General features: G+C 42.7%; 1 protein-coding gene across 1 annotated transcript; it reads left to right on the plus strand.

Moving 5' to 3' along the window:
- The first annotated feature begins 6,608 nt into the window (after nt 1-6,608).
- LOC125189825 (uncharacterized) lies at nt 6,609-10,846 on the plus strand. Its single transcript, XM_089056596.1, has 6 exons — nt 6,609-8,865; nt 9,142-9,429; nt 9,631-9,893; nt 9,994-10,080; nt 10,181-10,293; nt 10,411-10,846. The coding sequence occupies exons 1-6, from the start codon at nt 6,609-6,611 to the stop codon at nt 10,844-10,846; spliced, it is 3,444 nt and encodes a 1,147-aa protein (XP_088912722.1).
- The last annotated feature ends 4,063 nt before the right edge of the window (nt 10,847-14,909 follow it).

Consider the following 14,909-nt stretch of genomic DNA (forward strand, 5'->3'; position numbering starts at 1 on the left):
CCTCATGCTCCAGCAGAAAATGAGAAACCCCCTGGTCCAGAGGAAATGAAACTTCAGCCTTATTACAGTCAGCCCTGTGAAGGGGAATGCCAAGCTCAAGCAAATTCGATGGGGAGCTGGAATCCAGATGGAAGTTGGAACCAAGGAAGACAGAGGGATGCCCCATGGAGGACTCACCCCAATTTTAGATGGACTGACCATGATCAAGGTCAGCCACCCCCACTGCAGCTCACGAATTATGCACACCCTCCAGAGAGGCAGTCCAACTGGTCAGGAAAAAGTCAAGAGGGGCAATTGCAACTGGGGTATAGGAATCAAGACCATACTAATTGGGAAAATAGGAATCGGAACAACCCAGGGAGCTCTTATGTGCCACCTCACCAGAGAAATAACCAGGGGAACTATCAGAATTCTCAACCGAATCATCAAGGGAATCAAGGGTCTAGCAATCAGTACAACAACCATCAAGGGAATCAAGGGAACTATCGGCAGAACCAGGGGCAGAACCAAGGTCAAGGATCGAATTTTAATCAATTCAACTCCAGGCCACAAAGGAGTTTGGATGACATGGTCCACGACCTAGTGAATTCACAGCAGTTCATGCAGAAAAACTTGCATTCCAATAACGACGTGGTGCACAAGTTGCAAGACGCCCAGACGGAACATAAAGCCGCCATGGATATGATGGCAAAGCAACTGTCCCAGATTGCAGTTTCTTTGAATGAGATGTGGGGTAATGAAGGGAAACTTCCTGCCCCAGTCAAACCACCGGACCGAGTGAACATTAGTCAAATCACCTTGAGGTCCGGGCGAGGCTATGAAGGACCGACCCTGGAGATTGACGAGGAGGTACCCATACAGCCTAGTAAAGGGAAAGAAAGTCAAGTGTTTCAAGGGGATAGCCCTAGACCCAGAGAAGTCCTTGTTCAGGATGACCTCCAGAAGGGAGATTTAGGGGGATCTCTGCCTCGACCAAGCGACCCATTTTTCCTAGATCCAGAACCTGAGGTAGTAAGCAAGGAAGGAAGCAGGGAAGTTGGTGAAACCCAGGCTGGGAATTCCACAAATGCAGTGAAACGAGCAAAACCATTTCCATACCGGGGGGAAGCGAAGAAAAAGAAGGATGATACAGAGGATCTCATGGAGATTTTTAGCAAGTTGGAAATCAACCTGCCATTCTTGCAAGCCCTAAAAATGCTTGCTTTTAGTAAGTTCATCAAGGAATTCATTGCAGGGAAGACCAAACCAGATGGGAAGATTGTGATCGGGGAAAATGTGTCTGCTGTGATACAAAAGAGAAGGATGCCCTCGAAATGCACAGACCCATGTATGTTCACATTACCCATTTCTCTAGGGGACATCAAGGTCGAGCATGCTATGTGTGATCTAGGGGCATCTATCAATGTTTTACCGCTTTCGATCTATAAGAAATTGACAGGAGTAAGGATGGTTGCTACCAAGGTAGTAATCCAGTTAGCGGATAGAACTAGCATTTGTCCTGAAGGTGTGTTGGAAAATATCATAGTCAAAGTGCATGATTTTCTATATCCTGCTGGTTTTTATGTGATCAAGATGAATGATAATGAGTCTGCTGAGTCTAGTGGCGTGCTTTTAGGGAGACCATTCTTGTGTACTGCTAAGACCATTATCGATGTCTTCGATGGAACAATTTGTTTAGATTATAATGGGGAAAAATACACATTTAGCATAGATGAGGGAATGAAGAGGCCACTCGATGTTGAGAATCTGTATGCTATTGATGTTATTAACCCCCTGGTCCAAGAATATCTTGAGACGGAATTGATACAGGAACAAATTGACAACTCGGAGCTGAGCCACTTAATTGACAGAGAAGTTGTAGGGTGGTGTGCAGCAATGAACACAACGGAGTTGACAGATGAGGAACTCACAGAAGCCATCATGGAGTTTTGCAGAAATCCCGAGTCAGCTAAATCTAAGGGATCGGCTCACGTGGCTAGTCTGGAGAATTCTCCTGGGCCTGGGAGAAAGGAATTACCAGATTTTGCAGAAAAGAATACCTTGCCCCAGGAGACGAATGAAACAAAGAAGGAACTGAAGACATTCCCACCAGGCCTCAAGTATGCTTACTTGGAAGAGAATGAGGCATTCCCAGTAATAGTTAATAGTGACCTGACCAAGGAGCAGGAGAAGGAATTGTTGGAAGTCATCAGACGAAACAAGAAAGCAATAGGGTGGACACTCTCAGATTTAGTGGGAATCAGCCCTGATCTTTGTATGCACCACATCCGTCTAGAAGAAGGTGCAAAGGCTCATCGAGATGCACAACGGAAACTGAATCCGATCATGCGAGAGGAAGTTCTGAAGGAGGTGTTAAAATTGCTTGCTCTGGGGATCATCTACTCCATTCCGAACAGCGAGTGGGTCAGTCCTGTCTATATGGTGCCTAAAAAGTCTGGAATACAGGTGGTCACGAATGAAAAGAATGAGTTGGTGCCCACTAGGCTGGTGACGGGGTGGAGGATGTGCATCGACTACAGGAAGTTGAACGAGGCCACAAAAAAGGATCATTTTCCTCTACCTTTCATTGATCAGATGTTAGAAAGATTGGCTGGCAAACAGTATTTTTGTTTCCTTGATGGATACAGTGGCTATTTCCAGATCTACGATAACCCAGAGGACCAAGGGAAAACCACATTCACGTGCCCCTTTGGTACATATGAATACCGAAGAATGCCGTTTGGATTGTGTAATGCACCAGGAACGTTCCAGCGGTGTATGATGAGCATTTTTTCGGATCTGCTGGAAGTATGCATTGAGATATTCATGGACGATTTTACCGTATATGGAAACTCATTCGATACTTGTTTGGCCAGCCCTTATCTAGTGTTGAAGAGATGCCAAGAGAAGCATTTAGTTTTGAATTTCGAAAAATGTCACTTCATGGTGACGGAAGGCATTGTCCTGGGTCACGTGGTTACTGAGAGAGGAATACAAGTACACAAAGCAAAGGTAGATGTGATATCAAAGTTACCATACCCCACGAACCAAAAAGAGATTAGAGGCTTCCTAGGTCACGCAGGTTTTTATAGGAGGTTTATCAAGGATTTCGCGAAAATCGCGCAACCACTCACTCATTTGTTGCACAATGATGTGGAATTCGTCTTTGACGAAGGATGCAAGAAGGCATTTCAGCTGCTCAAGGACAGACTCGTGTCAGCACCAATTATCAGGGCGCCAGACTGGAATCACCCTTTTGAGATAATGTGCGACGCGAGTGATTTTGCTGTGGGAGCTGTCCTAAGACAGACGATTGGCGGAAAAATTTATGTGATCTTCTATGCTTCTAAGACTCTGAATCAGGCTCAGAAGAATTATGACACCACGGAGAAGGAAATGTTGGTTGTCGTATACTCGTTTGAAATATTCTGACCCTACCTACTTGGGTCGAGGGTTATAGTCTTCACGGATCACGCAGCAATAAAGTACTTACTGGCTAAGAAAGAGTCTAAGCCGAGGTTAATCCGTTGGGTGTTGCTCTTGCAGGAGTTTGATTGGGAAGTGAGAGACAAAAGAGGAAGGGAGAATAGAATAGCCGATCACTTGAGCAGAATATATCAAGGGGAAACAGAAGAGGCCATACCCGATGCTTTCCCTGAAGAGCATTTGTATTTTCTGGAGAAATTTCCTAGACCAATTAGCTGGGAAGCAGTTTTGGCTTTAACCGGTCAAGGAAAATCTGATAAAGGGAAGCGCACACTTAACGCAGAATCGTGGTTTGCTGACTTAGCCAACTACTTGGTCACGGGAGAGGTGCCAAGTTCAGACGAAGTTTCCCGGGCCCAGAAGATAAAAATTAAAAGCGAGGCCAAATATTACTTTTGGGACGATCCTTACCTGGGGAAGATGTGTTCAGATCAAGTGATTAGGCGATGCATTCCCGAATGGGAACAAAGAGATGTGTTAATTCATTGCCACACTTTGGCATGTGGAGGTCACTTTGGACCAAGGAAGACAACAAGGAAAGTTCTAGATAACGGTTTTTACTGGCCGACACTCAATAAAGATGCCTTTGAATTTTGTCAGTGTTGCGAGAGATGCCAACAAACAGGGGGAATTTCAAGGAGGGACGAGATGCCTCAGGTCCCGGTGATTGTGTGCGAAATTTTCGACGTATGGGGGATGGATTTCATGGGACCATTTCCATCATCCTGTGGGAACACTTATATATTGGTTGCAGTAGACTATGTGTCTAAGTGGATAGAAGCTAAGGCCACAACAACATGTGAATCAAAGGAGGTGGCAAAATTTCTGAAGGCCAATATTTTCAACAGATATGGAGTCCCTATAGCCATCGTCTCAGATCAAGGAACACATTTCTGTAATTGCACCATCGAGGCTTTGATGAAGAAATATGGTGTTCACCATAGAGTGTCGACCCCGTACCACCCTCAGTCTAATGGCCAAGCGGAGATTTCTAATCGCGAGATCAAGGCGATATTGGAGAAGACAGTTAATCCGTCAAGGAAGGACTGGAGCAAGAGGCTCATCCTAAAATTAATGTCTAGGTGTATATCATAAAAGATTAGCTAAGTCTCAATTTAAAATGCTCCCACTTAAGAATAATATTGCACTCCCACTTAAATCACCAAATTACAAATAACTTGGGTCCATTTTATTTTATAATATTTCCCGCGTTTAAGATTATCTTGATCCGTCAATTTAATTCTTTTGTCTGCTATGTGACTAGAATTAAATTAATTCTCCAAAGAGTATTTCTAGTTTGAAACTTTATTTATTATTCGTGGAATAAATTCCAACTGCGCAGTTTTCTGAATAATAAATTCCTCTTCCAAACACCTCTTGGGGATCACCCCTTAGGGATTTAATCATACCACACTGGGCACGCGAATTCTATGAAATAATATTCCAATACCTTCATGTTATTCAATTATTACCACCCAAGATATCATGAACTTGAGTTACGTACAAACTCTCACATATTGATAAGTCAAAGTGGCGTTTGATTGAATAAACAATATTGATATTAATATCATAGTGATACGCCCGGATTTTGCACTGTTTTAAGGCCATTATTGGTCCGTTTTTGTTATCAAAATCACTCTACATGTCCATTATTTGCATATTCTATACATTTTGGTATTTTGACGTGTTTTGTGAGAAATGTGCATATTTGAGCCGAAAAGGGGAGTAAAAACGCATAGTCTGGAAATCTGGAGTCAGACGGCGACCAGCGACCGCCGCGAAGTTGTACGGCGACCGCCGGCGCCCGGCGGTCAGAGCTATGTGGCGGCCCGCCTCGGAAATTTACGCTAGGAGAAGAGTCTCGCCCGGCGACCGCCGGAGGACATGTGGCAGTCCGCCACCGAAGGGTCAGAGTCTCTGGACTCCAACGCGGCGACCGCCGGCCAAGGTGCGGCGGCCCGCCGGAGAAAGGCGGCGAATCCGACCAGCCCTAGATTTGCTCCAAGATTTACCAAATTTTGAAGATCTTTTCCTTCTATGATGAGGAATAATCTTCCCCTATAAATAGGACCTCAAGCTTCATCAAAAAGAGAGTTTCACACAACAAGAACACATTCATAGAGAAAGAGAGTGACTAATTGCAACATTCATAGAGATCAAAAGCTAGAGTACTTCAATTATGCAAGGAGTTGGAGAAGGATTTCAAGAACATCAAGAACGACAAGGATTCAACCTTCGGGTTTTATTTGCTTTAGTTTTATGTTCAAATTGCTTTCCCTTCAATCTATGTTTTTAGTTTATTCAGTCATGTGTAACTAAACTCATAGGATTCTAGGGATGTGTTAGTAGCAACTTTGGTTATACAATTCCGTTTTCTATTTAATATCCGTTTTGTTTTTACTTTGTTTCTTCCCTAAGTTAATCATGATGCTTCATAATTGAGTGACACAATTATGTATGATTCAATACAACTTGCTTCATAACTGTGACAGAGTTCTAGCGAGTTAGATCCACTTAGTAGACACTACAGTTAGCTTCCTTTAAAACGGCACTGTTAATTGAGAGTGAGGACTTTTCAAGGGTCTTAGGAGCTTTTTGGAGTTACGTGTTAGGATTGACAACCCTAATGTTAGTAATCAACGTTTGTATCGCATGAGCATAAGCTAGGTGACTCGTCCTTTCAAAGTATTAACTGTGCTAGGGTATTGTAGTTTGGAATTTGTATAACCATAAAAGTGAAAGCACATCCCTGGAATTCCCCTTATCTCTATACTTTTCTCTCCGTGATTTGCTTGCATTTAGTTGTTTACTGTTTTTAATATTTACTGTTTTCAAAAGTTTCCAAAAATTCTTGTTTCTCCAGATAGTAATTGAGTTCTAGTAGAAGATAGACACTTTGTGTACATCTTCCCCGTGTTCGATACCCGGTACTAACCTTTTGCTATACTATACCTACTCTGTATACTTGCAGGTATTTATAGTGCAAATAAAAAGTGCATCAAGTTTTTGGCACCGTTGCCGGGGAAGACAATTCACTTTGGAGTGATATCTTCAAACGGATAATTTTACTACTTTGGATTTTAATCGCTTTCATTTTTTTATTTTTTTTTTATTTATTTTATTTTATTTTTCCTTTTGTTTTAATGGATTTTCCTGCAGGCGTAGGGAATCCATGTGGTTATTTTGATGAGCAGCATGGGGGATCGCACTACGTCCCAGACTGTTCTGATTACTCCTATGATGCACAAGAGTACTGTTCTAATGATTATGAAACATGTGCAGGTATGGAGGATCAACCCCGCTCCAGTTGGGAGGTTCTGTTAGAAGTTTGCATTACTGAGGTTCTCAACCATAGAAAGGTGACGAACAAAAGGTTGGAGAATTTGGAAAGAAATACCAGCGCCTTGGAAAGAGGGTTGGCAAACCTCGCTACTCAAGTCGGGATGCTGGAATTCAACCTTGGGATCTTAGCCACAACCATAGGAAACAGGCACACTCCAGGGTCGCTTCCTAGCCTGCCAGAAATAAACCCGAAAGGAAAATGTCACGCGGTGCAGCTACGCAGCGGGACTACATATCAACCTCCGGAGGCAGGAGACCTGGGCAGGAGAGGAAGAGAAATAGAAAAACCACCTGGTACCTTGTCTGTCGATGATGTGCGGCGGCCCGCCGCATTCCAACACGGCGACCCACCGCGTACACACCAACAGGACAAGGAAGATTCTGGAATTGGCATGGCTGAAGACCCGACGGTCGCCACGCCTCATCGCGGCGGTCCGCCGGCCGATAAACAGCAAGCAGATGCTCTACCACAAAGCAGTGTCACCATTCCATATCCTCAACGATTGAAGAGCAAGAAGCTTGACGCTCAGTTTACCAAGTTCTTGGAAGCAATGAGCAAAGTCCACATCAACATTCCACTGGTAGAAGCCCTTCAACAAATGCCCAATTACGCCAAATTTTTGAAAGATGTTGTGGCAAAGAAGAGAAAGTGGGGGAAGTACGAGACAGTGGGCCTAACGGAGAGCTGCAGCGCTATCATTCAAAAAGGGTTACCCACCAAGCACAAAGATCCAGGGAGTTTTACATTATCTTGTGTTTTAGGGAATGATGTGAAAGGTAAGGCGTTATGTGATTTAGGATCCAGTATTAAATTGATGCCTTTATCTTTTTACAGGAAACTCGACGTTGATAGTATCCGTCCCACCTCAATCACGTTGCAAATGGCAGATCGTAGCACAACAACGCCAATGGGGATAGTGCAAGATGTCTTGGTAAGAGTGGGAGATTTTATTTTTCCTGCTGACTTCGTTGTGTTGGATATGCAGGAAGACAAGAAGGTGCCTCTGATCCATGGAAGACCATTCTTAGCCACTGGCGGAGCCATGATAGATGTACAAAAGGGAGAGCTGACATTGAAGTTGAACGATGAAAGCATCACATTTAACATCTACGGTGCACTGAAATTCCATGGAAAGGAGGGGGCAGAAGGCTATCAAGAATGCAGTGTCATACAAATCGTTACCGACTGTGTGGGAGAAGTAGAAGTCACTTATCATCAAACCCAGGATCCTCTTGAATCTTGTCTCATAAACTCATTTACTCCTAATGCTGATTTATCATCTTGTGATGCAAGTGTTTGTGCAGTGGTGACAGAATTGGAAGCGCTACCGGAGAGAATTCCTCAAAAGGGAAATGCATTTTTGCCATTGCGTACCCCTGAAGAAGAGGAAGAAAGAAGGCAGGCAGTGGGAAAACCACGGGGACCACCAAAGGTGGAGCTAAAGCCGCTCCCCGAGCATCTCAGGTATGCATTCTTAGGGCCAGGTAACATTTTTCCAGTTGTGGTGTCCGCTGCATTGAATGAAGAGGAGTGTGAAAAACTTTTGTGTGTGTTAAATAAGTATAGGTCTGCCATAGGATGGTCTATTAGTGATTTAAGGGGGATTAGCCCGACCACATGCATGCATAGAATTTTACTTGAGGAAGGGCATAAACCCCGTGTGCAAAACCAACGTAGACTTAATCCTATCATGCAAGATGTAGTACGAAAAGAGGTAATAAAGTTACTAGATGCAGGGATTATCTATGCAATATCTGATAGTGAATGGGTAAGTCCTACGCAGGTAGTAGCTAAGAAAGGGGGGATGACTATAGTGCCTGGCCAGAATGGAGAGATGATAGCCACTAGAGTAGCTACAGGATGGAGAGTATGCATTGATTATAGGATGTTAAATGCAGCCACTAGGAAAGATCACTTCCCTTTACCTTTTATTGATCAAATGCTTGATAGATTAGGGGGATATGATTATTACTGTTTTCTTGATGGTTATTCTGGTTATAATCAAATTGCTATTGCTCCCGAGGATCAACATAAGTCTGCCTTTACATGTCCTTATGGTATTTTTGCGTATAGAAAAATGTCTTTTGGGCTATGTAATGCTCCCGCTACTTTTCAGAGGTGTATGATGGCTATATTTCATGATTTAATTGAGAAAGTAATGGAGGTTTTTATGGATGATTTTTTGGTATTTGGCAAATCCTATGATCACTGTCTTGAAAATTTGGCTAAGGTTTTGCAGAGATGTGTGGAAACTAACCTAGTTCTCAATTGGGAAAAATGTCACTTTATGGTGAAAGAAGGTATAGTTCTAGGACATAAAGTGTCCTCTGCAGGTATAGAAGTCGACAGGGCAAAAATTGCAGCCATTGAAAAGCTCCCGCCTCCGTGCAATGAGAAGGGAGTAAGAAGTTTTCTAGGACATGCTGGCTTCTACCGGAGATTCATCAAGGATTTTTCAAAAATCTCTAAACCTCTTTGTAAACTGCTTGAGAAAGATGTGAAATTTGATTTTACTTCTGATTGCTTGCAGGCTTTTGAGACCTTGAAGAAAGCTCTAGTGAGCGCTCCCATTCTCATTACCCCAGATTGGAGTCAACCATTCGAGATTATGTGTGATGCAAGTGATGTTGCAGTTGGCTCAGCTTTGGGACAAAAGAGGAACAAGATTTTTAGAGTCATTTATTATGCTAGTAGAACTTTAGATTCTGCTCAAGCTAATTATACGACTACCGAAAGGGAGATGCTCGCTATCGTGTATTCTTTTGATAAATTTAGAGCTTATCTTGTGGGGGCTAAAACTATTGTTTATACTGACCATGCAGCTATAAGGCATCTGTTCGCAAAGAAAGAAGCAAAACCCAGACTCATTCGATGGATTTTGTTACTTCAGGAATTCGATGTTGAGATAAGAGACAGAAAAGGGTGTGAAAATGTTGTGGCCGATCATCTGTCGCGGTTGGAACATCCGGTGGAAGGAGAAGACTTATCACTTGAAATCAACGAGGATTTTCCCGATGAACATCTGTTTTTCACTCAAGCCACTTTCCCATGGTACGCTGATATTGTCAATTATTTGGCAGCCAAGGTACATCCTCCTGATCTCACTCCTTATCAGAAGAAGAAATTTTATAGAGATGTACGATCTTATTTTTGGGATGAGCCCTACTTGTTTAAAAGATGTGCAGATACTATACTTAGGAGGTGTGTACCTCAAGAGGATTGGGCGGCCATTGTTGAGAAGTGGCATTCATCCCCTACTGGAGGACATTTTGGTGTGCAAAGGACCGCAATAAAGATTTTGCAAAGCGGTTTCTATTGGCCACCATATTCCGCGACTCTGCGAGTTTTGTTCTTCAATGTAATGAATGTCAGCGCACGGGGGGAATCACTAAGAAGAAGGAGATGCCTATGAATACCATTATTGAGGTGGAATTGTTTGATGTATGGGGGATAGATTTTATGGGACCATTCCCAAAATCAGGAGAGTACCAATATATCTTACTTGAAGTAGAATATGTTTCTAGATGGGTGGAAGCAATTCCAACCAGAACTAACGATTCTAAAGTGGTTACTGCTTTTGTTAGAAAGAATATTTTTTGCAGGTTTGGTACTCCTCGTGCCCTCATTAGTGATGGAGGATCTCACTTCAACAATAGATGGTTAGACAACGTGTTGGACAAATATGGAGTCAAGCATAGGGTCACTTCTCCATACCATCCGCAGGCGAATGGACAAACGGAATTAGCAAACAGAGAGATCAAGTCGGTTCTTCAAAAGACGGTGAGTGTGAACAGAAAAGATTGGGCACTTCGGTTGGAAGAGGCGTTATGGGCTTACCGCACTGCCTACAAGGGTCCCATAGGTATGTCTCCTTATCAACTTGTGTTTGGAAAGTCATGCCATTTGCCTCTTGAGTTGGAATACAGGTCGTATTGGGCAATCAAGAAGTTGAATCAAGATTTTCAAAAGGCCGGCGAGGAAAGACGTCTTTTTCTTAACGAGATGGACGAATTTCGGATGGAGGCTTATGATAGTTAATCCATCTACAAGGAGCGAATGAAGGCTTATCATGATAGGATGATCAGTCCAAGAGAGCTCACCTTGGGGGATGTGGTTTTGTTGCATAACTCGAGACTATCTTTGTTTCCCGGGAAGTTGAAGTCCAAGTGGACTGGTCCATACATAATCAAGAAAATCTATGATAGTGGAACAGTTGAGTTACTAGCCCCGGATGGACAGTTGTTTCAAGCAAATGGTCACCATGTTAAGAAGTATTACAGTGCAGACAAAGTGTTAGATGAAGAGGTTGGTCTCGAAGAGCCACCCAAGGAGTGAAAAAGGGGGGTAAAAGTCAAGCTAATGACTCTAAAGGAGCGCTTGTTGGGAGGCAACCCAACAATTTTTGCTTTAATTTTTAGTATTTTTGGTTTTGGTTTAATTTTGTGCTTTGCAAAAAAATGTCGCAGGTTCTGACCTCTCCGTGGCGACCGCCGCAAGCTCTGCGGCGGTCCGCCACCTGAACGCTGGAAAGCATCTTTGACGTGCGGCGACCGCCGAACAGCTGCGGCGGACCGCCACCTGGGCACAATTTTCCAGCGCGATTTTTCGAAATTCTTCGAATTTTCGCCCCGCTCAACCTCTGCGCGAAATTTTCAGGGTACGTTTTTATTTTCAGTAGTATACTCACGTCCCTACCGACTCTACAAACTTATTTTACACTTTGTTGTAAATAAGTTTGGGGGGATGAAGTGGTGGACCGTGAGTTTAGGGTTTTCTTTTTGCTGTAAGTTTATTTTTGCTTTAATTTTCCAAAAACCCGTAGGAGATTTTTGTGTTCTAAAAATGTTTTCTTGAATCCATGTCATGAACATAACATGAAGAACTTAGAAACACGCATGCTTAGGGACACATTAGACCGAGTTGCCAATGATATTATATTCCATCTATGTTTAAGTGTGGCTTAACGTTTTGATATGATGGTTGGGTGAAAAGGTGCATAATTAGTGAATTGCTTGTTCGCCGTGAATCGTGCTTTTACCTTGTGAGATTTGAGCCTTAAATTCTTTCTTGTGTGATTTATCTGTATGCATGTATATGTTTCTAGAACTTGCTCCTAGTCTGCCTAAGTTTACATAGTGTTTAAGTTGATTTAGGAGGATGTTAGGCCGTCTTTTCTTAGCTACTTTTATATCCAAAATTTTCGACCCTCTCAAATTTTTCCTTTGGAGCCAATTTTGAGCCTTTAAGCCTTTTCTTTGGAAGCCAAAATAAATGGGGGGACAATTCCTTGGGTTAGTATAGTTTTTGTTATCTTCTTTTGTAAAGGAATTGGAGAGATAAGGAGGAAAGTATAAAAAGTAGTGTGCTTAATATTAAGAAAGTACAAGTTGTGAAATTGAGAAAAATTCCAAATATGTGCTTGATTTTAGAAAAAAAAAAAAGAAAGGATGTGTAAAAAAAAAAAAAAAAAAAAGAAAAAAAAAATGTGTGAAAGGTTGTGAAAAGAAAATAAAATCAAAGGATTGAAAGTAAGTTGAAGGAGAAAAATAAAGTGTTAGAAGTGCCTTAAGTTTTAGAAAAGTGGAGTCATCTTAACTCTACTTGGGATATTTTTATATTTAAGTCACTTTTTAGCCAAATATTCCTCACCTACCAAAGAGCCTACGTTACAACCGAAAAGAAAGACCTTTCGGACTATTGATGCTTAATCACATTGAGTAGAGGAGGGATTAGACTTTGAGCAAGCCTATGGTAAACTTTGCATGATGCATGATTTGAGTGATTTACACTTTACCTTTATACACTTTGAGAGTGAGAGAAAGAACACTTCCCATCTTTGGAAGTTTGCCACATGTGAGTGCTTGAATTCAAGGTGTTCCACGAGTTAGTAATGAAAGTGCACTATTAAGCCTTGCTTGATTTGATTGTGTTAATCCATGCTTAATCTATTCTTTCATCTTTTGAGGCAATTATGACGTCTAGTCCTTGTGCATTCCGTGCGTCTATTCTTGTGTCTTTAGTGTTTTGTTCGAGGACAAACAAAAATGTAAGTTTGGGGGAGTTGATACGCCCGGATTTTGCACTGTTTTAAGGCCATTATTTGGTCCGTTTTTGTTATCAAAATCACTCCACATGTCCATTATTTGCATATTCTATACATTTTGGTATTTTGACATGTTTTGTGAGAAATGTGCATATTTGAGCCGAAAAGGGGAGTAAAAACGCATAGTCTGGAAATCTGGAGTCAGACGGCGACCAGCGACCGCCGCGAAGTTGTACGGCGACCGCCGGCGCCCGGCGGTCAGAGCTATGTGGCGGCCCGCCTCGGAAATTTACGCTAGGAGAAGAGTCTCGCCCGGCGACCGCCGGAGGACATGTGGCGGTCCGCCACCGAAGGGTCAGAGTCTCTGGACTCCAACGCGGCGACCGCCGGCCAAGGTGCGGCGGCCCGCCGGAGAAAGGCGGCGAATCCGACCAGCCCTAGATTTGCTCCAAGATTTACCAAATTTTGAAGATCTTTTCCTTCTATGATGAGGAATAATCTTCCCCTATAAATAGGACCTCAAGCTTCATCAAAAAGAGAGTTTCACACAACAAGAACACATTCATAGAGAAAGAGAGTGACTACTTGCAACATTCATAGAGATCAAAAGCTAGAGTACTTCAATTGTGCAAGGAGTTGGAGAAGGATTTCAAGAACATCAAGAACGACAAGGATTCAACCTTCGGGTTTTATTTGCTTTAGTTTTATGTTCAAATTGCTTTCCCTTCAATCTATGTTTTTAGTTTATTCAGTCATGTGTAACTAAACTCATAGGATTCTAGGGATGTGTTAGTAGCAACTTTGGTTATACAATTCCGTTTTCTATTTAATATCCGTTTTGTTTTTACTTTGTTTCTTCCCTAAGTTAATCATGATGCTTCATAATTGAGTGACACAATTATGTATGATTCAATACAACTTGCTTCATAACTGTGACAGAGTTCTAGCGAGTTAGATCCACTTAGTAGACACTACAGTTAGCTTCCTTTAAAACGGCACTGTTAATTGAGAGTGAGGACTTTTCAAGGGTCTTAGGAGCTTTTTGGAGTTACGTGTTAGGATTGACAATTCACTTTGGAGTGATATCTTCAAACGGATAATTTTACTACTTTGGATTTTAATCGCTTTCATTTTTTTATTTTATTTTATTTATTTTATTTTATTTTTCTTTTTGTTTTAATGGATTTTCCTGCAGGCGTAGGGAATCCATGTGGTTATTTTGATGAGCAGCATGGGGGATCGCACTACGTCCCAGACTGTTCTGATTACTCCTATGATGCACAAGAGTACTGTTCTAATGATTATGAAACATGTGCAGGTATGGAGGATCAACCCCGCTCCAGTTGGGAGGTTCTGTTAGAAGTTTGCATTACTGAGGTTCTCAACCATAGAAAGGTGACGAACAAAAGGTTGGAGAATTTGGAAAGAAATACCAGCGCCTTGGAAAGAGGGTTGGCAAACCTCGCTACTCAAGTCGGGATACTGGAATTCAACCTTGGGATCTTAGCCACAACCATAGGAAACAGGCACACTCCAGGGTCGCTTCCTAGCCTGCCAGAAATAAACCCGAAAGGAAAATGTCATGCGGTGCAGCTACGCAGCGGGACTACATATCAACCTCCGGAGGCAGGAGACCTGGGCAAGAGAGGAAGAGAAATAGAAAAACCACCTGGTACCTTGTCTGTCGATGATGTGCGGCGGCCCGCCGCATTCCAACACGGCGACCCACCGCGTACACACCAACAGGACAAGGAAGATTCTGGAATTGGCATGGCTGAAGACCCGACGGTCACCACGCCTCATCGCGGCGGTCCGCCGGCCGATAAACAGCAAGAAGATGCTCTACCACAAAGCAGTGTCACCATTCCATATCCTCAACGATTGAAGAGCAAGAAGCTTGACGCTCAGTTTACCAAGTTCTTGGAAGCAATGAGCAAAGTCCACATCAACATTCCACTGGTAGAAGCCCTTCAACAAATGCCCAATTACGCCAAATTTTTGAAAGATGTTGTGGCAAAGAAGAGAAAGTGGGGGAAGTACGAGACAGTGGGTCTAACG

This window comes from Salvia hispanica, chromosome 4 (genome assembly GCF_029641045.1).
Source record: "Salvia hispanica isolate PSC_SH4W2 chromosome 4, Shi_PSC_v1, whole genome shotgun sequence".
Classification (NCBI taxonomy): Eukaryota; Viridiplantae; Streptophyta; class Magnoliopsida; order Lamiales; family Lamiaceae; genus Salvia; species Salvia hispanica.

Coding starts and splice junctions, on each gene's coding strand:
- LOC125189825 (XM_089056596.1), top strand. CDS start 6,609: ATGGATTTTCCTGCAGGCGTAGGGAATCCATGTGGTTATTTTGATGAG. Junction 9,430..9,630: donor CGAGATTATGTGTGATGCAA/GTGATGTTGCAG, acceptor CTGACCATGCAG/CTATAAGGCATCTGTTCGCA. Junction 10,081..10,180: donor CCCTACTGGAGGACATTTTG/GTGTGCAAAGGA, acceptor AATGAATGTCAG/CGCACGGGGGGAATCACTAA.